Consider the following 26,037-nt stretch of genomic DNA (forward strand, 5'->3'; position numbering starts at 1 on the left):
AAATTTTTGGAAAAAAAAAAAAAACGCCTTGATGAGACCAGATACCTGCTGCAGCCTTGATGCAGATGATACTCTAACAGACGAGGAAGATGAAGATGAAGATTATGAAGAAGAGAGTGATGATGTGATACTTCAGCTCTTCTTGCAGAACCAGAAACATTCTTTTAATTGATGAAGAGCAGGCCAGGAAGGAACAAGAATAGAAGGCAGAAGAGGAAAGAATAAGTATGAAAAACATGGAGTGGAAACCCTCTGCTTAATCTCACTGGCCCATTCCAGCCTCAAGCCAATTTCAAAGTTAAAAGAAGGTGGGATGATGATGTTGTTTTCAAGAATTGTGCAAAAGGTATAGATGATCAGAAGAAAGACAAAAGATTTGTAAATGATACATTGTCATCTAAATTTCACAAAATGTTCATGCAGAAATACATTAAATACTACAGTTTTATGTGCTTGCTTAAAGACTGTAAAATGTAAATGATCAAAACAAAAGCATTTTGGGTTATAAAAATTAACATTGGTACTTCGTTGATTAGGTTGTGTAGTATCTAGGTGAGTTTTTCTTAGTTTTATGATCACAATTTGGTTTTCATTAAGGTAAAATTTACATAATCTAAAATTAGCCACTTAAAATGCCCAATTGAGTGACATTTAGTACTTTTATATTTACAAGGCTTTGTAACCATCACCTCTGTCTAGTTCCAAAATATTTCATCGCCTCAAAATGAAACCCCATATGAGTTTAATTAAGTAGTCACTCCCCAATTTCCTGTCCCCTCAACCTCTGGCCACCACCAGTCTGCTTTCTATGTCTGTGGATGTAGATACTCTTGGATATACATTATAACTTACAATACATGACCTTATGTTTGCCTTCTCTAAACATAAAATTTTCAAGATTCAACCATGTTTTAGTATGGATCAGTACTTCATTATTTTTTGTGGCTGAATGATATTCCATTATATGGATGTACCACATTTTGTTTGTTCATCTGTTGATGGACATTTGGGCTGTTTCCACCTTTTGACTGTTATGAATAATGTGTCTATGAATATTTATGAATATTTATTTTTATTTTAATACCCATTCTAATTTTGGGTATATACCTAGGAGTAGACTTGCTGGGCTTTATGGTAATTCTGTGTTATTTGAGGAAGTAACAAACTGCTTTCTGCAGCAGCTGTACGGTCTTACATTCCCATCAGTAGTATTCAGTGGTTCCAATTTCTCCACGTCCTCACCAACAGATCCCAGTTATTTTTAAGAAGACATAGTAAGTTGGGGCGCCTGGGTGGCGCAGTCGGTTAAGCGTCCGACTTCAGCCAGGTCACGATCTCGCGGTCCGTGAGTTCGAGCCCCGCGTCAGGCTCTGGGCTGATGGCTCAGAGCCTGGAGCCTGTTTCCGATTCTGTGTCTCCCTCTCTCTCTGCCCCTCCCCCGTTCATGCTCTGTCTCTCTCTGTCCCAAAAATAAATAAACGTTGAAAAAAAAAAAAAATTAAAAAAAAAAAAAAAAGAAGACATAGTAAGTATATAAATAAATATTTCTGGATGATGGTGTTAAGGGTAGGTTGCTTTTTAAAAATATTTTACCTTTCAAACTTTATAGAATTAGCCACTATTACTGTGGTTATTTTTTAAAATGTGAAATTTTGTTTGTTCTCATTTGAGCAAACTAAAATTCTTCACATTCATTATAGATAAGTATAAGGCAAAACTGTCTTTTACTTTGATGACTGTGAGTTGAGTCATAATCTACAAAAAGGATCTGAAGTCAATATATTTTTAATAGAATTCATTATTTTACAGGAAGAGGAAGCTAACAAAGAGTTTGACTTGTCCTGACAAGGCTAGAATGCAAGAGCTTCTTACAGTTGGTATATTACACTGTACTTCACCTACCTCAGATTTTCCATGAGTGAAGTCTAATATCTAGCATTCATAAATCACAATTTCTGCAACACGAGAATTTTGAATCAGATATTTAGGAACTGTGACTGACTTTTAATTCTGACTTGGAGACTCTACATAAATGTAGAAAAAATATTGAACTTTTGGATGGAGGCCAAACCTGTTGTTAGAGAGATGAGTGAGAGTCTCTTAATATGATTTTATCTGTAATAAATAGTTTATAAACAATTTGTAGAAACTGGAGAAACAGTCTCTGAAATGTTTCTAGCAAGCAGTCTCTAAATGTTCGTTCAGGCATACTACTACTTACAGAGTATTATATTCGGAGTATATTTGGCCCGTGACTGCTAATTTATTGTATCATATTTAAGTCTGAAGAAAAGAGAATATTACATGGTTATTTTTATTAAGTGTGAGGTAAAGTAGGCTTAGACTATTTTTTTTTTAACATCTACTTTCTAAAATTACTGTCTCTTTTGTATAACCCCAGTAGCACGAGGTAAGAAGTTATTTCCAGCTTCACTTTTTAATTCAATTTAGGGAAAACAAAATATGCTTTCTCAAGCTGTATCTCTCTTCCTTAAATTAGTATAAGCTCTTCTTGCTGGTGTGTTTCCTTCTTTTTCCTACTCTATAGGTCTAGGTTTAAGGTTTTTACTTCGTAACATTGTGTTGATCTGACTTGACATGCAAAGCTTAAACTGAAAGATGGGGCAGATGAATGATTAGCATGTTCCCTAACCTTAGTAGTTATAATACCACAGCAAAATTGTGATACTGATATTGTGTTATTTTTGTCTAATACCAATTACCAGATTGAAACTATTTAAAATGTTTACAAAACTAACAATTTTAAAAAAAAAACAGTGAGACCAGAAGTTTGATGCATTTGAAATCTAATAAATTATCAACAATTTAGAAAATGTCAAAAAACATAGAAAAATATTCATGTTAAACATATTATCATTTGAACATAAGTTATTTGTCGATAAAATTAATAAAATTGCTTTGTTCAAAAATAAAAATGAAGAACTATACTATCTACCTTTTTTAAAATGCTCAAATGTGCATCAGTGGTTCATTATTAGAGTGGTGAATGTATTTTTATGTATATTTTTCCTGTTTCTGAAAAATTTTCTTAAATAGGAAAAATAATAGAAAAAGTAATTATAAGTTAATTCTAAATATATCCACAGATAATACCATTTCTTGTTTTATAAGTTCAAGACTTTTTAATTTAAATTTTTATGTATTTTTCATTTTTGACCAAAGTCTTTGATGCTTATAGCTCAATGAGTTCAAAAAGGTCTTAAGATTTGTTCAGAAGTTCCCCAACAACTAAACTCATTGCCTGTCAGAGAGAAAGCCAAGAGGAATAAATACCTCCTGTCTCTTCTTTTGCTCTCTTATCTCCTTCCAGTGACTGATACTGGCTCACTGGAAACCAAAGAAAGGAGCCATATAGATACAGTGCATGAGGCCAGGCTCCTGGGTTATTGCAAAGGATGAGAACTGGATCTGGAAGGATTTTCTGGCAAACAGAAAATATCCAGCCCAATCATTTTGATTTTAAGACATCACTTTTTATTTCTGTGTTTTAAAGTGTATATATAGTATCCAGTTTTTGTTCCTTACCTTTGTGAAGATTTGATTATATTTTTTTCTTCTTGCATAGCCTTCTAGTAGGGGTTTCATGCCCTCTTTTTAACGGGAATGTTCTGATTTTCATATTAGGGATTTCCCCCAATTGTGTAACTATTTGAGTATATTTAAGAGTGAGGCAGAAAGGCTTAGAAACTTTTTATAGGTGACTGGGGCTTCTGCTTTCTGATTCAATAGGTCTAGAGTGGGGCCCACAAGTTTGCATTTGTAACTTCTCCCAGGTGATGGTAGTCCAAGAATTATATTTTAAGAATCAATTCATTGGGGAATGCTCTTGAGATTCACATCTATGGAAAGAATGGAAGAAGGCAGAGGGAAAATTAAAGTGTAGTGCTGGAGTATTTGGAAGCTGGAATCATCCATCAGAGTTGGTCCAAGGTGGAGTAAGGAACTGGGCCTTTATATCCCCATGTTGATCAGTCTCTGGGTTTGGGCTGTTCCTGGAAGGAGATAAGACTTGGGGAGTGAAGTTTTCTTCAGCATAGACAACCCTCAGACAACAGATCTTTCTGCTGGAAGCATTACCAGCAGCTGAAGCGCAAAATTCTTTCCTGTAAAGGGCATATGGGGCAAAAAGAGTTCATACGTTCTCCTTCCAAGCCAACCCCACCCTCATCCTAAGACATCCACTTTTTCTAATTTTTCTTTCACCATAGATTGATTTTGCCAATGCTAGAACATCATATAAATGGAATTGTACGGAGTGAACTTTTCCAGGTGGTGTCTTTGGCTCAGTATAATATCTACTAGATTCATCTATGTATTTGTATGTATATATGTCTTTTTTTTTTTTAATTTGCTAAGTACTATGAATATACCACATTTTTATCCATTCTTCTATTGACTGCCATTTAGATTGTTTTCAGTTTGGGGCTATTATGACTAAAGATGCTGTGAACATTATTGTAAAAGACTGTTTTGTGAATAGTTTCATTTCTTTTAAATAAATACCTAGGAGTAGAATTGTTGCATTTAAACATAGGTTTATATTTAACTACCAAATTTTTCAAAGTGGTTTTTCCTTTTACATTTCCATCAGAAATGTATGACAGTTGCACTTTCTCCAAATTCTTGCCACTTCTTGGTGTTTTCAGTATTTTTGATTTTAGCCATCCTAGTGAGTATATAATAGTATATCATTATGATTTTGACTTGCATTTCCTTGATGATTACTGATATTGGACATCTTTTTGTATGCTTATTGGACATTTGTATATCCTTTTTTTGTGTGTGTAAACTATTCCAGTTTTTGCTTTTTTATTAATTGGCTTTACTGTTGAGTTGGAGGAATTTATTACATATTCCAAACATAAGTCTTTTGTTAGGTATAGGTTTTGCAAATACTGTTTTTGGTTGGTGGCTTATTTTCTTAATTGATGTCTTTTGATGAATAGAAGTTGATTTTCATTTTGATGGGATCTAATTTAGTTTTTTTTTTTTTAAAGGTTATTGCTTCTGTGTCCTAAGACATCTTTGTATAATTTTAGGACATAATAATTTGTGATTTCTTCTAAGCACTTTATAGTTTAAATTGTTATAGTTAATTTTAAGTTCCAATTCAAATTTAGGTGTAGAATGAATTATGTTTATTTGTTTATAGATACATACAGTTATTCCATCAGCATTTGTTGAAAGGATTTTCCTTTGTCTCTTGAATTCCTTTAGTACTTCTGTTATAAATGACTTCGCTATATAGAAGTCAGCTATTGTTCATACCACTTTTTTTTTTTTTTACCACATTTACTATTAACTGTACTCCGGCTGCCTTCAAAATTTGCTTTTTATCTTTGCGTTTTCATCTCTTTGACTATGATAATCCCATGTGTGGTTTTCTTAGTGTTTATCCTGCTTGTAGTTTGATGAGCTTGGATATGTAAGTTTGTGTTTTTTACCCAGTTTGGGGAAATTTTGGTCATTTATCAGATATTTTTCTGTCCCATTCTCTCTCCTCTCTGGCTGCACATAGTTAGACTTGGTGTTGTACTACAAATCTCTGCAGCTCTGTTTATTATGTTGAAAATCTTTTTCTTTCTCCTTTAGATTCAGTAAGATGTATTGATTTATTTTCCAGTTTAGTGACCCTTTTTCTGCTGTATCTGATCTCTTAAGGTAATCCAATGAATTTTTCATTTTAGACTTGTACTTTTTTTTTAGTTTTAGAACTTCCATTTGGTTCTTTTCCATAACTACCATTTCTCAGCTGAGATTCTCTGCCCTCCACACCATGTATACATTCTTATGACCATATTTTCCTTTAAATATTTGCACATATTTGTAATATTTGCTTAGAAATCCTTGCCTACTAATTCTGACATGTAGATCATTCAGGATTTGGTTTCTCTGAGCTGCTTTTTTATCTTAAGGATGGGTCTCTTTTTCCTGTTTCTTCTTTCTGGTAAATTTTGCTTGTGTAATAGACATTGTCGGTGATATGTTGTAGGCTTTGGATTCTGTTATTTTTCTCAGAGTGTTGTGGGTGTTTTGTCTTTTGGGTTTTGTTTTTGTTTTTTATCCCGGTACACTGGATTCAAATGCCAACATTGCTCCTATAATAGGCAGCAGCAAGAAGGCTCAGCTCAGGTCTTTCCACCTTCCAGCCGTTACTTTTTTCTGGAAGCCTTGCTGTCTTTCCCAGAAGAAGGTTATCCAAACCTTGGGCATAGTTTACATAAAAATTTTGTGGCACCTTCCTTTCTGGGATTTCATCTTTCATGTTATAGTAGCTCTGGCAATCCCAGATATTGTCCTCTGCTCCTCAGCTGGCAAGACAGCAGGTTTCTGCTTCATTCTTGTGGGCTCAGTGCTGCATGGGAGGTAAGAGGCCTCAGGCAACAGCCTTATAAATACATATCCTACCCAGTGCAGTTCCCTTCTTTTAAGGATGCCTTCCCTCCAGTTGCCACCTGCTTTTGGTCACTCTCTTTAACTTTAATGTTTGTTTTTATATGTGGTCCATGGTATATCATTGTTGTATGTGGGAAGTTACCTTATTATCTGAAGCAGGACATTAGAAAATTGAAGCGTTATTTTCTTTTAATCAAATAAGCATCAAATATTTAGGAATATTGTAGGAAAGTATAAAATATACCCTAAATGGAATATCACAGTATATCATATTAAAACTTTGAAATAAGAATTGGAAACAGAACAAGGATGTCTGCTGTCACTGCACTCTTCACCATTAGACTAGAGATTTTAGCCGATGTAATTATTTAAGAGAAAGGAGGAGAAAAAGAAGCATAAAGACAGAAAAAGAAGAAAAACATTTTCATTAATTGTAAGTGAAATTATCTACAAGAGATTCTACATACTATTAGAGCTAATAAGTTCAGGAAGGTTTCTCAATACAAGGTCAGCATAGAACTGACAGTTTTGTGCACATCAGCATGTACATTAGCAAGAACCAATTAGAGAACATAATAAAAAAAGTTATAATTCATGGTACACGACATAATTCATCTATAAACTAGCCAGGACTTTTTCTAACAAAAGATATAGGGAAAATTATAAGAACTTTTTAAGACAGACAAAAATAAATCCAAATTATGAATTAGCTCTCCCACTTCAATCTATAACTTCAGTACAGCTCAGTATAAATCTTAGCAAGATTTTTGTGGAATTGAAAAAACCGAAAAAATCACTTAGAGTATTTTAAGGCCCAAGACTTATCAAGGCTGCTATGAATATGGTCAAGGAGGGTCATGGAATAACTAGACCTAATTTTTAAAGCACTAATAAACTTAGAGTGGTGACTCAGAGATAGACACATAGATTAATAATAAGATAGAAAAAAAGCCACAAGTAGGTTCAAGCACACATGAAAACTTGGCATAATAAAATAGGGTATAGTTGGCTTGCCAAAAAGAGTGTGTGTGTGTGTGTGTGTGTGTGTGTGTGTGTGTGTGTATTTATTTATTTATACGCACACACATACCATACCATACATAAGAATAAATTCTAATTTGAATAAAGATCACAATTGAAAAGCTAACTTCAAAAATTTTAGAATGAAATATGTCTTTAAAACTAGATAGGGGGCACTTGGGTGGCTCAGTCAGTTAAGCATCCAGCTCTTTCATGATCTCACGGTTTGTGAGATCGAGCGTGAGATTCAGCCTCATATCAGGCTCTACACTGCCACTGTGAAGCCTGCTTTGGGATTCTCTCTTCCTCTCTCTCTGCCCTTCCCCTGCTCATATGTGCATATGAGCAAGCGCTCTAAATAAATAAATAAATAAATAAATAAATAAATAAACATTAAAAAAAAACTTTAGGTAGGATGTCTTAAGATAAAAAATATAATCATAAAGGAAAAAAATTGATAAATTTGACTAAATCAAAAATTTTAACTTTAGTAAGATGTCATTAAAATGCATCATTAATAAAGTTAAGTATATGTAAAAGAGAATTAGTGTCCAGAATGTATAAAGAACTACAACAATTTAATAAGAAATAGTCAACTCCCTTAAAAATGGGCAAAGAATATGAACCAGCAATTTACAGAGGAAAGAACCTATATGTCCAGTAAGCAGGTGAAAAGGTACACAGTATTGCTAGAAATTGGGAAATGATAAATTTTAAAAATTTATATTCCTTAGAATAAGTATTTAATATGTGTATTATATGTCATGTATAAATGGCATTTATTTGTGCAATTTAATAGGAAAATAGGGATTATCATATATTGCTGATGGAAATATAAATGGATATTACTGCTTGGGAGAAGAATTTGGTAATATATAATAAAACTGAATAGATACATCCATGAGACCCAGAAAATTAACTTCTGAATTTCTAACTGAGAGGTTTTCACATGTGTACACAAGGAGACATGTACAAAGTTTATTGCAACATTGTAGAAAAACTGGAAAGTACATAACTGGCTTTCAGTAAATGTGAAATGGATGAATAAATTTGATATGTTCATCCACTGAAATACTTTTCAGACATTATAAAAAATGAATGCATTTCATCAAACTGTAGATCTCAAAATAATGTTGAATGAAAAGATAGTTGCAGAATATATATATATATTATATATATATAATGTAAAGCCATTTATATAAACATGTATATATATATATACATACATACACATACATATACATATATATATATTATATATATATATAATGTAAAGGCATTTATATAAACATGTAAAAGCTTCTTGGAACAACAGTGTATGTTGCTTGTAGATATTTGTGTATCTCATACAAATATTGAAATATCAACTGGGAAAGTTACACATCAGATTAATAAGTTGTCTTTGGGAAAGTAGTGAGGTATGATATGAGACTGGACAGAAGATCAAAGGGGACTAAAAATCTATATCCTTCTATTATGCTTGTGTTAAGTATGAGGTAAAAAATCATCAAAAGGCTAGGTCAGGTGATTGCCAAGGTTCATATCTAGCTTAGAAGCACTTTCACTTTACTTTTCAAGTTTATTCTTTGAAAGGCTATCTTTTATACATAATTTTTAGCGATTTACCAAATTGTTTGTGATAAGAAGACATAGTCATCCTCTTCAGATATCCCGTAGATCAGGTTTCTGATAGAAGAGGAGTATATCTAGAGTGATGCTTTAAAAATGAACACATTTTCAATTTTATATTAATTTCTCTACAAACCCTTTTTTAAGTGATCCATCTTTCCAAAGAGTTTTCTTCATATGGGGGACTGAATGTTTTTGTCATTTATTCATTTAACAGATTTTATTGAACACCTAACATGTGCCAGATTATAATACCCCAGGGAGCAAAACAGATAAAGCCTGCTTTCATGGAGTTAAATTCTAGTCAAGGAAGATAGCCGGTGACAAATTAATAAAAATATAAAATGACTGGTGGCAAGTGCAATAATGAAAAGTGAAACAGAGCATGGAGGAGAGTGATGGAGAATATTTTATCTGGGAAAGTCAAGGAAGAACTATCTGTAAATGATAACATCTAGCAAAGTTATGAAGAAAATGAACAGATAAGCTATATGGGAGAAAAGTCTTAGAAGCTGACAGAAAACGCCAGTACAAAGGCCCTGCACCAGCCTTGAGAAAATAGCACCGAGGATAGTGTGGCAGGAGCTGAATGAATGAGGAACAGAGGAATAATAGGAGATGAGATTAGAAAGCTAGCTGAAGGCTGGGTCATCCGGGGCTTTGTTGGCCATGATCAAGACTGGAGGGAAGGACTAATGTGGTTTGGACAAAGAATCACTCTGGCCATTTTGTTGACAATAGCCCACAGAGTTGTTGGGGCAAGGAGGGGGAGGTGTTAAGGAAAGAAGCAGGGAGACCGTTTAGGTTACGGTAACACTTTAGACAGGAAATGTTGGGAGTTTAGAAGAATGTGGTGAACAGTGTTTGGATTCTTTATTTTTTAGGAGCAATTCTTAATCTGTAGATTACTCTCTTATCTCAGGGAAATTGTGGGAGTTACTAAGAAGAGAAAAAAAAAGCACACTTTAACTTTAGCTGCTAATGTGTTATAAACTATACAAATCCCAAAAGATTTAAAAACCTCTAAAAAGTCTTCCGTGGGATTGTGGGAAGGGGATTTCGTTTCCTCTTAAGTGGAGGTATCATTTGCTTTTCTTGTTCTTTTTAGTCATTCTGATTTTTGCAATTGAACTTAATTAAGTCATACTTTGTTCTTTAAAATGTGAAATTTGAAATCTCAATACAAATGAAAAATTTTGAGGTTATTGATTGCATTGACTGTAATGAAATTTAAATGTTGATTTTTTTACTCTATAGATTAACTGCATAGCTGTATAAAGAGGCAAATAACCATTTTTTACATTTATTTGACTAGAATCTTTTATGAGAGATAATTTTGTTTGTAACATCTTTTAAGATATAAACTATCTCTGAACTTTATATGTGATTTCATTGCATTTGAACTTTAATGTGTTATAACAAAATTCAGATGACAGTTAAATTATTTTATACTGACTTCATTTGTATTCTGTATTAATAATTCACTTATTCAGTGGCTCAGTTAAATTGATGTATAGTGCCTTTATTTGGGTTATTTATTTGTTTTTTTAATTTGATTTTTTTAATGAATTATTTATTTCTAAATACATTATCCCCTTCCAATTTATTACCATAGTAGTTAATCTTTATTACTACTTTTATGTCTACGGATTCCTTTCCCTAGGCTGTGTGCCTGTGCATGAGCGAGCGTACATATGTGTGAATGGGAGGGAGAAGAGGACAAGAGAATCTACTTTATAACAAGTCTTTAGAAATACAGATAATATTACACCATTATGGCTTTTAAATGCCAAACAAGTCATTTTCCAGAGTGGCAGGCATTGAATAAAAATCATAATTCATTATAAACTCTCTGTCCTATTTCTATGTATTATAATACATATCTGCATTTTAGTATGTCTCTAAAAACTTAATTGTTTATTCAAAACATCTGTTAGAATGATACATTGTAACAGTAATAGGTTGACTGTAGCAGTGAACTCAAGATATTTTGATCATGCTTTAGGGCTGAATTTAGTACAGTGAATGGGAAATAGATGTATGTTATGCTTTGTGAAAGATGCAGTTTTAGGGTATTATGCCTAATGTTAAAAAAGAATTTTACTATTTCAAATACTTAATAAATTTATCATTTTTATTAACCTAACTTTCTTTTTCTTTTAGCAAAACTGTACAATCTAAAGTGGACTGCATTTTGGTAAGTAAAATAACTAATATTAAAGTTCTTTTGTAATAGCCTTTTCCACTATATCAAATATATTATTCTTGAGTAAATATTTATTTTAAATATAACTCAATTTTAGCAAATAAAATTTGACATTCAATTACAACCCTATTGGTGAACTGGCTACAAGCTATGTAGATACTTTCCTATATCTCATCAATAATGAAATCACAACCTGAGGCTGTTGCATGTTTTTGAAGCTTACTGGCTTTTACTTAAGAGATGTTTGATGGTTTAGTTTTGTTGATAGCATGCATATTTTTCCTATTTAGGTTGCTAGACATTAGGAATTAAAGCCAAGATAATAGTTCTAATTTATGTTGCCGTTAATAGAACTCTTAAAAATGAATTTAAATGAGAGCCTTTTTAAATGCTTCATGGATTAATTTTTGTTGGTATACTTTTCATGTTTGGTTTGATGGCCTTCAGGAATTAAAACCACAACAATAGTTTAAATTAAGATTGTATTTGTAGTTCATTAGCTCCTCTCTTGAACATGTGAGGGTAGGACATGAAGCTACTGGGGCTACTGGAATAGTACTGATGTCTTTAATGAAATCTCTGCTAATGGAATACTCCCTAGGCTCTAAAATACTCAGTGACTCTGCACTGTTAGATTTCCCCACAGTGTTCTTGTAGTTACTCCTCTTCCTAGTTTTTTGTGACATCAGAACTTTCTTACTCAGTTTCCATGTTCCTTATAAGCCAGTTTTTTTTGTGGGAAAGGGAGGATCTTTACTGTCTGGTGCTGAAATAGAATGTAATATGTTATTAGCTTATGAAATTATTATGACCTTATGATATTATTAGCTTATTAGCTTCTAGGTAGGTGAATAAATGGGAAGAGTTCATAGGAGAGGTGGTAATTTGATCAGTTCTCCTGTGCTTTTCTAACCTAATAGTTGAGATTAAGTACTTCATGGAGATGTTTTTCCTTGTTTCTTTCACTTACCCTTTCTTCTTCTTTTTTTCTTTATTGGCCACACAATAACCCTCTAAAGTAGGTAATCTTGTTACCTTCCTTTTATAAATGAAGAAACATGCTGTTCGCTTCAGAAAAATAATTAAACACCTTCTGTCTAGCAATGCTAGCTAGATACATGGGATTCAGAATAAAAAGGACATATTCCCTTGCTCTCAAGAATTCACTGTTGATCACAGTGTCATATTCAAGAGTGCTGTTAAGACCTAGGAAGATAGTAATTGGGGATGGAGGGATGACTTTGCACCCAATCCCCAGAGGATTTCCTATCTGCCCCAACCCTCAAGAGTTTCATTGTTTATCACTCAGTAGTTATGGCATACTGCTTTCTTTTCAGTACCTGAGATAGTGTTGGAGGATTATTCAGCTTTTGAAGAAGACTGGTAGAATTTGTAAGATATGACATTTATAAAATACTAAATAAGAAAAAAGCTTTTAAAAAATCTTTCAAGAGTTCAAAATTGTTTATATGTTAGCATAAGGTTTAAAGTTATGTATATTTGATGAACAAGATAGTAAGATCTCTGTCCTCATGAACCTTATAATTTATTGAGTGAGGTATATATTAGATGAAGTCAAATAAATGAACATTATAACTTCAGATAATGATAAATGCTATTTATCATTACAAAATTTTTGTAAAGCAAAAGGAGGCAAGTCATGGGGGTAGGGTAGATTTAGATTGGATGATCTGAGGAAATGGCATTTGAGAGGAGAATCCAGCCTTGTGTGATGATTTGCCTGTGACACTAGGCAGAGGGAATAATAAGTACAAAGATTCTGAAGCAGGAAGGAGTTAGGGACATTTACAGAATACAAAGTACAGTGATCTGGAACTTAGAGAGAGAGGAGAGAATGATAGGAGAAAAGTTCAGGTAGGGAGAAGTTTTTTTTCATAGGGTATATTTGGCCATGGCAAATAGTATGGATTTCATTCTCAGTACATAGAGAACCAATTAAAGGGTTTCAAGTAGGAGAATAGTATGAAATGAAAATTCAAGGCTCTTGCTCCCATGATGGCAGTGGAAGATGGAAAAAAAGTATATGGATTCAAGGCTTATTTTGTATATAAAGCTAATAGACCTTGCTTGCTTATGCATTGAATGTGCAGGAAGAAACAAAGAGGAATCAAGGATAATTTCTTTCAGTCTGAAAGATTTCCTTTAATATTTCTGGTAAGGCATGTTTGCTTTTAGTGAATTTTCTTGGTTTTTCTCTGTGAATGTCTTTATTTGCCTTCAGTTTTAAAGGATAGTTTTGCTGGAAACATAATTCTTTATCAACAGGTTTTATTCTTCCATCACTTTGAATATGCCATTCTGCCGCCCTTAGCCTTTGTTGTTTCTGATGAGTAGTGAGTAATTTATCATGTTGTTTTCATGTGCATGATGAGTTTTTTTTCTCTGGTCCATACCAAGATTTATTGAAATTCATTCACTTGCTTGTTTGCTCACCCATTTACTCTAGCTTTCAGCACTTTTTGTGTTACATGTATATGTACGGATCACTTTGTGTTTATCCAGCTTGAGATTTGATGAACTCACATCTATGGATTATTCTGATTGGGGAAGTTCTCAGCCATTATTTCTTCAAATATTTTTCTGTTCCTTGAATTCCCCTCTCCTTCCAAAGCTTCCATTACATGTATGTTGAAATAATTAATGTTATCCTTTCAGTCTCCGAAGCTTTGTTCATTTTTCTGATTGTCTTTCTCAGTGTTCTAGTTTCTCTGTCTTTATTACAATTCTCTTTATTTGAATCATTGTCATCATGTTTCCTGTGTATGTTTAAACACAAGCACCCTTATCCTGGCAGGACTACTGTCCAGATCATATGGGATAGGTCATGGGAGTAGACCAGGCAAGAATGACACAGACTTTCAACAATTAGTACCTAAAGTTCAGTTTTTAATGACAAAACATTTCTTAACATGTTGTTTGCCATTAGTGCCCAAAGCCCTAAAATTGTTCTTCTTGACAGTTTTATATCATTATATAGTTATTTTAAGGGGAGGATTTGCTGACCTCATTTTCTAGATTTCCCAGCCTTCTCACAAAGATTTTATATGTTTTCTTGTAAAATTTTATTATTTTAGCTTTTTCTATTAGGTCTTTTTCTGTTAACCATTGTGATTTAAATTTGTGTTTTGTATGAGGTGAACTGCAGTCTTTATCTTTTACCATATGTATGGATATCCAGTTGTTCCAGCACCATTTATTGAAAAGTCCACCCTTTCCCAGTCACCTCCTATGTCAAAAATAATCATGTGTGTGTCCTTTTCTATCCTCTTTTTTTCCCATCCATTGCTTTATCTTTCCTTATGACGTCACCACACTGTCTTTTTTGTGGTAGCTTTGTAGAAAGGCTTGATATCAGGTAATATAATGGTTGACATTGATTTTAGCATTTCCATGGAAATTTAGAATAGATTTGTCGATTTCTTTCTTTTTTTTTTTGTTTGTTTTTAATTTATTCATTTTTGAGAGACAGAGAGAGACAGAGCACAAGCAGGGGAGGGGCAGAGAGAGAGGGAGACGGAGATTCTGAGGCAGGTTCCAGGCTCCCTGCTCTCAGTACAGAGCCCAATATGGGGCTCTGACTCAAGAACCATGAGATCATGACCTGAGCTGAAGTCAGATGCAAAAAAAAAGGAAAAACTGTAAGTCGACTGGGATTTTTTATTGGGATTACAGTGAATTTATAGATCAATTTGGGGCCAGTTGACATCTTAACAACAAGTCTTTTAATCCTTGAGCATGGTATATCTTTTTATTAGTTGGTTCTTCTATAATTTTTCTCAACAGTGTTTTGTAGTTTTCTATGTATAGGGTTTATATTATTTATGCTTAACTTAGACCTAAATATTTTAATACTTTAGATGCTATCATGAATGGTATTTAAAAATGTTTGTTATATAATGTTTTATTGCTAATACTTGTGTAGACCTTGTAGTCTGAAAACATACTAAGTTTATATATTATATTCAGAGGCTTATATGGAGAATCCTTTGGATTTTCTACCATAAATAAAGACATTTCATTCTTTATTGTCCATAAATAAAGACATTTCATTCATATTATTTTTTTAAATGTTTATATATTTATGGGGCGCCTGGGTGGCGCAGTCGGTTAAGCGTCCGACTTCAGCCAGGTCACAATCTCGCGGTCCGGGAGTTTGAGCCCCTCGTCAGGCTCTGGGCTGATGGCTCAGAGCCTGGAGCCTGTTTCCGATTCTGTGTCTCCCTCTCTCTCTGCCCCTCTCCCGTTCATGCTCTGTCTCTCTCTGTCCGAAAAATAAATAAACGTTGAAAAAAAAATAAAAAAAATAAATGTTTATATATTTTTGAGAGAGAGAAAGACAGAGTGCACGTGGGGGAGGAGCACATATAGAAGGAGACACAGAATCCCAAGCAGGCTCCAGGCTCCAAGCTGTCAGCACAGAGCCCAATGCCAGGCTTGAACTCATAGACAGTGAGATCATGACCTGAGCCAAAGCCGGATGCTTAACTGACTCAATCACCCAGGCACCCCAGGATGTTTCATTTTAAACATCTATTTATTTTTATTCACCTTATTGCTCTGCTAGGACCTCCAGGACAACATTAAATAGAAATGGTGAGAATAAATTCCCTTTCCTTGTTCCTAGTTTTAGAAGAAAACCATTCATTCATTCACTTTATAATATGATGTTAATACTACTTTTTTTCATGGATGCTCTTTTCAAGCTGAGAATGTTCCCTTCTGTTCCTGTTTTTCTAAGAGTTTTTTTTTTATCAAGTGCATGTTTTATTTTATCAAATGCTTTTTCAGCACTCATCAAAATAATCACAAGATAATTCTCCTTTCTTTATTCTGTTAACATGGTGAATTACACTGATTGATTTTCCCAAGTGAAACCAATCCTTGCATTTCTGTGATAAACTCTACATGATACTCTATACTTCATGTGTTGCATTATACTTTTATATATTACTACATCAGATTTGCCATTTTGTTAAAGAGTACTGTCTGTATTAATTAGGGCTTTGGAAATACTATTTTCTTGTAAAATCATTTTCTGTTTTTGGTATCTGGGTAATGTTGACTTCATATAATGAGTTTGGAAATGCTGTTCTCCATTTTCTGAAGCAATCTATTTAAAATTATTATTTCTTTAAGTGTTTCATAGATTTTACTAGTAAAACTGTGGGAAAGGTATTAGTAACAAACTTAGTTTCTTTTATTATTACAGGGCTATTCTTCTGTTTATTCTTGATACAGTTTTAGTATTTTAGTCTTTGAAGGAATTTGTTCATTTCTACTATATTACTGAATTGTTCATGTAGTGTTGCTTATAATGTTCCCTTATTATCCTTTATTGTCTGTAGAATCTGTAGCAGTTATCTCTGATTCCTGATAAGGGCCCTTTATATCTTCTTTTTTTCTGGATCAGTTTAGGTAGAGGTTTAATAATTTTATTGGTCTTTTCACATGAATTGAGTTTTGGCTTTATTGATTTTTCTCTTTTTGTCAGTTTTCTATTTTGTTTCTCTTCTAGTAAGTATTATTTCTTTCTTTCTGCTTACCTCTGTTTTAAATTATTCCTATTTTTCTAGCTCCTTAATATGGAAACTTGAAACATTTTTTCTTTTCTGTTGTAAGCTAAAGTGCTGTAAATTGTCCTATAAGCACTGGTTTAGCTGTATCCCATATTATGTTATGTTTTCGTTATCAATTTTTTGTATATTTCCATTCTCATTTATTCTTATACCCATGGGACACTTAGATATATCTTGATCAGCTCCTAGATAATTGAGTATTTATCAACACTTTTTTGTTATATATCTTAGTGGATAAATTCAGATGATTCGTTCCACAATCCAAAAATATTCATATAAAAATAATTACAGTAGTGTAGTATAATATAAAGTAATAAAGAAAATACAAAATATAAAGAAAAATAAGCAAATTAACCTGTAGTTAACTTTGAAAACCTTTGTGGCTGGTGTGAAGGAGACAAGAGAGAAGAGGGTTATTGTGTAGGATAGCTTTCACTATCAGTAACAGAATCACTGCCATCTTTTGGCTCAATGGAATCTTTTTCTTTTTGTACAACTTTAACAAGGAACCTATCCAATGACCTACAATGAAGCAAAGCATTCCTAAGGTTACTCTTGTGTGGAAAAGCAAAGGACTGTCCATAGGTGCTTTGACATGACAAAAAATACACTAGTGCCAATTGTGGGCACCTTGCAGTGTTCTGAAAAATTACTGACCGGCACACACCACAGCCTGAGACCAAGCATCCGAGCATGGGAGACAGTCACCCACAATCCCACAGCGAGTGAGAGAGAGAGAAAGAGAGAGCCATCCGCTCAGTTGTGATCATGTGACATTGGGCATCATGTAGTACTCGTATTGCAAGACATCGCTTGTTTATCAAGTTAAAATTTATTAGAAATGTTTGCTCATTTTGCAGAACACTCGCAGAACAAGTTACTCGCAATCCAGAGTTTCACTGTGTATTCAACTGTCATTGGATGGAATGTTCTTAATCTAACACTTAGGTCCAGTTGGTTGTTTTTTTTTTCAAGATATAGGGATCCTTTTCTTCCCCCCTTATTTCAGTTACAGAGAGGGATACTAAAATGTCTCTCTTGTGATGGTTAGTATTTTTTTCTCTGTGATCCTGGCAGATTTTGCTTCATGTATTGAAGCTATTATTGGACATAAATATGTAGAAGCATTATGTCTTCTTTGTAAATTGGTTCTTTTATTATTATGATGTTTCTGTTTTTATCTCTGATAATATTTTTGCTTTGAAGTCTGCTTTGTCTGCATAATCTTCCCCTCTTATAATTGGTGTTTGCTTCTAAGACATATCTTTTTCGACCCTTTTTTTACTCTTAAGCATTATAGGTCTTTATGGTCAAAGTGTGTTGTTGCTGTTGATGACATCATATACTTGTATCGTTCTTACCCAGTCTGACAAGCTTTATCTTGTTACTGCTTACTTGTATGGTTGAGTGTACACATAAGATTTTGCATTTATTTTCTTGTAGGTCTACTGTTAGTTCTTCTAGTTTTAGTTTATCTGAAAAAAAAAATCCTTTAATTGCCCTTCATTTCAAAGGACACTTCTTTGAATAAAGAATTCTAGTTTTTCTTTCATCATTTTAGCAGTGGTGATTCACTGTCTTCTGGCTTGCACAGTTTCCATTGGGAAGTTTGTACTTATTCTTGTTTCCCTGTATGTAATACATTCTTTTTTATTCTCCTTTAATATCTTGTAAGATTGTTTATTAGTGGTTTTCAGCGGTGCTATTATAATAGCCTTAGTATGATTTTCTCTGTTTTTGTCTTGCTTTTTGTTCATTGAGCTCCTCAAATGTGTGAGTTTTTGTTTTTTTTTTTTTTAATTTTTTTTTTTTTCAACGTTTATTTATTTTTGGGACAGAGAGAGACAGAGCATGAACGGGGGAGGGGCAGAGAGAGGGAGACACAGAATCGGAAACAGGCTCCAGGCTCTGAGCCATCAGCCCAGAGCCTGACGCGGGGCTCGAACTCCCGGACCGCGAGATCGTGACCTGGCTGAAGTCGGACGCTTAACCGACTGCGCCACCCAGGCACCCCAACAAATGTGTGAGTTTATATTTTTCACCAATTTTCAAAAAAATTCCTAGCCATTGAAATATTCTTCATTGCCCCTTCCATCCTGGAACTCAAAATAGGCCACAAAGGCTATGCTTAGTTTTTTTTGTTTTCCTTTTTTTGCTTCATTTTGGATAGGTTATATTTCTTTGTTATCACATTCACTAATATTTTCTGCTGATGTGTCTAATCTGCTGTAAATCCCATTGAGTGAATTATTATCTGTTTTAGATCTTGAATTTTTCAGGTCTAGAAATTCTACTTGGATATTTTGTTTTGTTTTATTGTCCATTTCTCTTCTTATTAAACCCTTGGGCATATTTATAATACTTTCTTTTAAGTCCTTGTTTGCTAATTATATTATCTTTAAGTCTGTTTTATTTACTGATTTTTTGTTTATTGCAGTTATGGGTCATGTTTTCTTCTTTGCATATCTAATTATTTTTAATTTAGTATTTATTTGTTTGTTTATAGTGTGTGGGTTTTGTTCTCTTCCTTTAAAGTGTATTAAAGCTTTCTTAGGCCAGGAACTAAATTACTTGTAGGATAGTTTGATCCTTTGCTGTGTTTAAGCTTTGTTGGGGCAAATCTATAACGGCATTTATGTTAGAATTTAGCTTTTATACTAAAATATAATTTCTGGTGTCTATACTGCATTCCTTGGGTGTTCACTGAGATCTCTCAATTCTGTCTAATCAGAATTTGAACATGTCATAGACAAATACAGTTCCCTGGTGATTTTGTACCCAGCTTCATGGAGTTTTTCTGTACTCATACAGTTTAATATTCAGCAGTAGATTCCAAATCTACATGATTTGTGTAGATTTTGAAGTGATTTCATATCTTCCTTTTGGTAGTTTGCTTTCTCAAACAGTGATCTGTGTCACTTTAGTGTATCAGTACTTGGCCGTGTTCTGCTTGAGTTCCCCCTCCTTGTACCATTTCACAAGTTGCCTTCAGATGGAATTATCTTATTTGTGTCTTTTCTCTCAGATGTAACAGTTCTATGCTAAAACAGTTGTTGGGTATGTTTTGTTTAGGTTTTTAGTTGGTGAAGCTGGGAAAGGTGCTCCAGTGTCAGGTACTCCTGTTTGGCCACATTCATAAGTCCATTAATAGATATTTTAAAGATTCAGTAAAGTGTACAGGTCCCTTCAACCCCCTTCATTTCCTAGTGAGCTGTCATCTACTCTTCTCCACAAAAACTGTTTCCAACTTTTAAACTAAAGTTCCCAAACTCATTTCTTCTCTTACTGTCAGCAGATGATCTCACCTCCTACTTTTCTGAGAAAATAAGAAGACACAGTGAAGGTATTCCACAAAATTAACACTGTTTCTTATCCCCAACTCACTAGTTGCTCACTTCTGTACCTATTGTATCCCTTCTCTTTTCTCCTAATAGTAGAAATATCTTTCTGCCTTTCTGAAAGTTGATCTCTGTCTAGGCTCTGATCCCATACCTTCCTATCTCAGAATTTCTTTATTCTCTTCTCCTGTTTTTTTTTTTTTTCTCATTTTCAACTAGCCTTTTTCTGTTAAAAGTTAAATGGTTAACCTTTTCTCATCTATTAAAAAAAATCCTTCTTGAAATTCACAACCTTTCTCTAGCTACCATGTCTTCCTTCTTTCTCTTGAAACCCATTCTCATGCCTCACCTTCCATTCACTCTTCAACTCCAGCAACAAGTCTTCCAGTAACCACTTCTCTGACACCTGTGTTTACCAAGAAGACCATGAATGGTCAGTCTCTTATTGCTAAATATAACGGTCTCAGTCCCTAATTTCACCACCCTTTTTCACTTGACTGTTGATCATTCCCTAACCCTCCTCATTTAGTACGTTCCTATTCTTTTCATTCCTTAGATACCATACTATCTTGGTTTTCCTGCTACATCTTAGGCTGTTCCTCTCCAGTTTCCTTCAAGAGCCTCTAGTACACGTCTACCTGAATTGTCTGCATTCTGTCTGTATTTTCCCATGATGATTTCATCTACTTTGATGGTTTCAATTAATGTCAGTATGGTGATGTCTGCTAATTATACATCCCCACCTTAAGGTCTAGATTTCATCTATCCATCAAGTTTACCAGAATGTCCCATAGTTACTTCAAACTCGTCTTTTCCAGAACCAATCTCATTGTATCATACCCCAATTCTGAACCTACCTGTATTAGTTTCTTATTGCTGCTATGACAAATTACCATAAACTTAGTGGCATAAAACAAAACAAATTTATTACAGTTCTGTAGGTCAGCAGTCTGACACGCCTCACTAGGATAAAATGAAAGTAGCATCAGGGCTGTGTTCCTTTTGAAAGCTGTAGGGGAGAATCTGCTTCCTTGCCTTTTTTAGCTTTTAATGGCTGTATCTTCAAAGCCAGCAGTGGCTGCTCAAGTCTGTCTTACATTGCATTACTTTGACACTTCTCTTTTTGTGTGTTCAGAGTTCCCTCAGGCTCCCTCTTATCTGGACACTTGTGATTACATTGGGCCTACTGTATAATCCAGGATAATCTCTCCATCTTAAGGTCCTTAATCACATCTACAAAGTCCCTTATGCCATGGAAGGTAACAGGTTTACTGTTTTCCTGGGAAGAGAAGATTAGGACATGAACATTCTTTGTACCATGTTGTCTTAGTGGATGTACTCATTCATCCATCCTAAAAACCTGGTAGTCATTCTTCATTCTTATCCTCAGTGTACCTCATATCTGGTCAATCACCAAGTCCTATCAATTCTGCCTCCTTAATTGATCCATTTTTGTCCGTCCCTACTGCTGCTGCATTAATCCAGGTTGCCATACTTGTTAGAAATACTGCAGCTCTTTCTCTGCTTCTAGACTCTTCACTTTCATTCTGTCCTCTGCAGCACCATTATAATCAGCTTTATAAAATGTGCATCTGTTATTTTATACCCTTGCTTCACACCTCTCACCAGATCCCCATTATTCTTTGTTAAGTCATGGGAGACCTTTCATACTCATGTCTTACTTCTCTTGTTTAACCTTACCTTTTTTCACTCCCTCCACAGGCTCTCATTAAGGCATAGCGAATAGTTGTGAAATAAGAGAATATATACGCTCTAGAATAGTGCTGTCCATTAAAACATGGCTAATGAACACTTAAAATGTGGCTAGTGTGACTGAAGAACTGAATTTTTATTCCATTTAAGTTAATTTCAAGTGAAATAGCTACATGTGACCAGTGGCAACCAGTTTGCGTTGTGCAGGCCTGGTTCTCAGGCCTCGTTGTGCAGCAATGGTTCTCAACCAGAGGCATTTTTGCCCCCTAGGGGACATTTGACAATATCTAGAGACAGTTTTGATTTTCAACAGAGTGTACGACCAGCATCAATGAGGTAGAAGACAAGGCTGTTCAAACATTCTACAAAACACTAGACATCACCCTGTAACATACTTATCAGCCCAAAATTGTTAGTAATGTTAAAGTTGAAAAAACTCTGGTCTAGACCATCTCTTCTTCTTCTTCTTCTTTTTTTTTTCCTTGTTTTTCTTTTTCTTATATTTTAAGATTCTTAGGTATCACTCCCTCTGGAATACCATCTGTGATTTCTTAGGTCTGAGTTTGATACATCTGTGTCCCATATTATCCTGTGTTTTAATTACCTTTCTTGGTATTATGTAGTCATCTCTATGATAATTATAATAAGTGTTTTTATTTGTTCTTAGCTTCTCAAGTGTAGGAATATATTCATTATAATATGGGCAAAGGCATATGACAATGGTCAGTGCATATTTGTTAGGTATATGAATGAGCATAAACTAATCAATTATTAAACATTGCAATTTAGAATATAAAGAAGGTTGCCACCTTCAGTTTAGGCATTTTAGAGACCTTAAACTTGCTAAGATATTTGAATTTATTTTTTGGAATTGCTTCACAGTTTGCTAGTAAGAACAGAAACTTATTTCATTGTTTTGGAGGAAAAGAACATTTTTTCTTTTTCTGACATTTTCCCTTTTTTCTTGTTCTACTCTACTTACATATACCCTTTCCTTTCCTACTCTCCTGTTAGGAGATAACCATCCTGAGCCACCACCACTCTCCTTTACAGAGTACAGATGGGGAACTAAAACTTTACTGCATAGATGCAGGAAGGACGCAAGCAAATGAAGTGGAACTAACAAGCCAGAAACTAAGGAAACTGTTTAGCAGTATAGCAGAATGGCTGAGAGCCGAGGCTATAGAATGAAACAGACGTGAGTTTGAATCCTTGCCCCAGCCAATATTACCATTACTGTTTGAATTTGGACAATTTTAACCTAAATCAGTTTTGTAACAAAGGACATAATAACAGTACCTATCGCAGAGTTGTTGTGAATATTAAATGAGATAATTAGTATAAATACATGCCTGGCACATAATAAGCACACATGGCAGCTTTAGTTGATGGTGTTATATGTGTAAATTGATAATATGGATCTAATTGACTTAAATTACCATAAATTTGTTTTTAGAAGTCTAAACATTAGTTAAAGACACATGTTCATCATCACAGAACATGCTGTTTAAAAATGAATGCTGCCCATATGGAAACACTGAGAGGAGAGCATTGAATCCCTGAAACCTCGTGAATGGAAGATGGAAAAGGTTGGGAATCTCCTGGCTAAAGCCTTCTGAGAAGCCAGAAGGTGCATATTGTAGAGCAGATGCCAGTGTCAACACTCCATACTCTCTCTTCCTCCAGGCCTTTGTAGATGCTATTTCCTCTGCCAGCTGTGCCCTTCTCAGGTTTTTTTTCACTTGGATAACTCCTACCCCTTCTTTTGGACTCGGTTCAGAAACCTTTTCAGAAAGTTTTGTTCATGTACTAAGAATGAATTCAGCTGCAGATAACAGAAAACCCTATTGGTGGCTTACAGAAATAAGAGTTTGTGTTATCTAACAAGTCCAAAATTAGGCATTCTAGAGTGGTGTAGTAACTCAACAATGCCACCGGAGTCCTAGGTGTTTTGTTTTTTTTTTTTGTTTTTTTGTTTTTTTGCTGTGTCATCTTTTGTTCCAGTCACGTCATTGATGGCTGCTGCACTTATCTGCCTTTGTCCAAATGGTGAGGCAGGAAGGGAGGAAAGGCAAAAGAGCTTTCTTCTAGAGACGTTCTGTCTTTATTTTAGGATACTTTACTTCCCTTCTGAAAACCCACTTCAGAAACTTCAGATTCCAGACTAATGTCATTTGGGTACTCCTAGCTGTAAGGGAAACTAGAACATGGAGGATTTTTTTTTTCTAGCCTCTATATGAAAGGAAGACAAAGAAGAAAATGGTTAGCAATTTATGTGTATATGTACATATATACTAGTTCAACCTATCTGCATTACCTTCTCATTTAAGAGCCCCTGCTTTCATGCACCCTATAAAACACTCTGTATTCCTCTTAAAGCTCTTACCACATAGTATGCTAATCACCAGATTAATTTGTTTTCTTCTCCAAAAATAAGCTTTTGGAAGTAAAGACTATTTCTTATGGTCTTTATATCCCTAGTGCTTAGCACAGTGTCTAGTACGTGGAATATACTCAGTAAACATTTGCTGAATGATTATTCACAAACAATAATTATCAAAAAGAATGTATAATATGCATATAATATCCCCAAACAGAGTTTCTTTGTATTTGTTATTGTTTTTGTTGTTAGCGTTTATTGAGTATGTATTACCATATGCCAGATGAGTACTTTACATGTTTTATCACTCTGTCTTCTTAATTTGCCTATGAGGTTAATCTTGTTTTCATCTTCATTTTATAGACAAGGAAGCTCAGACAGGTTAAGTAATTTATCCAAGGTCATAAAACTTGATAATTGGTAGAATTAGGTTTTTAATCTAGGTAATCTGACCCCAGAACCCAGGCTTTTAAAAACTGTGATACACTATATCATTTTTTAAAAATATCTGAAACATGAGTTTATTTGTGAATTTTTTGAAATTCTGTTTCTTATTATAATCAAGAATTATTTCTCAAAATATTAATCAAGAATTACTTTTGAAAATAATTTTCCAACTTTAAATCTGAAATGAAAAAATTAAAATCTGATTTTATTATTTTACTGAATTTTAGTAGTCAGTAATTCTAAATGCAATTTAGTTTTTTGCATGCAGGTCACTTGAATGCGTTTTAAAGAAATAACATTGTCTCTAAAACAAAATAGCTAAAATTATTCTAATTAATTAAATCAATTATAATTGCGAAGACTATACCACTATGAAATCTAGAAGAAGTGAAAAATTTTAAATTGTATCTATGCTAGTTTTAAAGCCTAGCATTTTGCCTGTTTATCAGTAAAGAAAAATGAAAATATTTGTAGTGGTATAATTGTGAATAAAATTTTTTTGGTAATGTTTTAATGCTTTTGCAATTAAAGCATTTGGTTTTTACTTAATTTTAATGATAGCCAATATATCTTAAACTAAATTTCTCATGAGTTATAACACTTTTAGATCTATAATGTCGTTATACATTTGTAAAGTTGATCCAGTTACATTTTTTTTTAATGTTTATTCATTTTTTGAGAGAGAAAGTGCAAGGAGGGTAGGGGCAGAGAGAAAGAGGGAGACACAGAATTCAAAGCAGGCCCCAGGCTCCAAGCTGTCAGTACAAAGCCTGATGTGGGGCTCGAACCCACAAACTGCAAGATAATAACCTGAACTGAAGTTGGAGACTTAACCAACTGAGACACCCAGGCATCCCCCAGTTACATTTTTATAACCAATTTAATAGTAGAGACTAAATCTTACCCTTGCCATACCTAGTACTGGAAGATTAGCTAGACCCCAGCAGAATTTGAAAGCTGCTCAGTCCATATTGCTTAGTCCTCTTGCCTTAGTTTAGTTAAATGAACTACCTGACAGGTGTAGGAAGGCCTGAAATGTGAGAGAAATAACCATGAGTGTAATTGGTATAGGAAAAGCCTGTTTTGGTTAGAGTCCATCACAGCGAGTTGGGGAATAACAGTTCACGTTTCCCAAAATATGGTCCTTGGAAGAATAGTCCCATAGAATGTTAAAATATTATGCAAAAAGTTTGAAAAGTCAAAAATGTTTCATGAATTTTGGATTAAAAAATATCTTAAAAGCTGTTAATATGGTGTTACATGTCATGAATCTTAAGTACTCAGTGTGTT

The 26,037-nt window shown here is 34.0% G+C and overlaps 1 protein-coding gene across 5 annotated transcripts in view; it reads left to right on the forward strand.

The window, feature by feature from the left end:
- RFX7 (regulatory factor X7) overlaps positions 1 to 26,037 on the forward strand; it is a 135,280-nt gene that overhangs the window by 46,012 nt on the left and 63,231 nt on the right. For 4 of the 5 annotated variants that reach the window (XM_047863141.1, XM_047863142.1, XM_047863143.1 and 1 more), the window contains one exon: positions 11,230 to 11,263. In XM_047863141.1, coding sequence (XP_047719097.1) covers positions 11,230 to 11,263 — 34 coding nt within the window. Of the gene's footprint in view, positions 1 to 11,229; positions 11,264 to 23,099; positions 23,119 to 26,037 lie in introns of those variants that run through there. The other variant, XM_047863145.1, reaches the window with a different exon arrangement.

The sequence above is a fragment of the Prionailurus viverrinus genome, chromosome B3, assembly GCF_022837055.1.
Source record: "Prionailurus viverrinus isolate Anna chromosome B3, UM_Priviv_1.0, whole genome shotgun sequence".
NCBI lineage: Eukaryota > Metazoa > Chordata > Mammalia > Carnivora > Felidae > Prionailurus > Prionailurus viverrinus.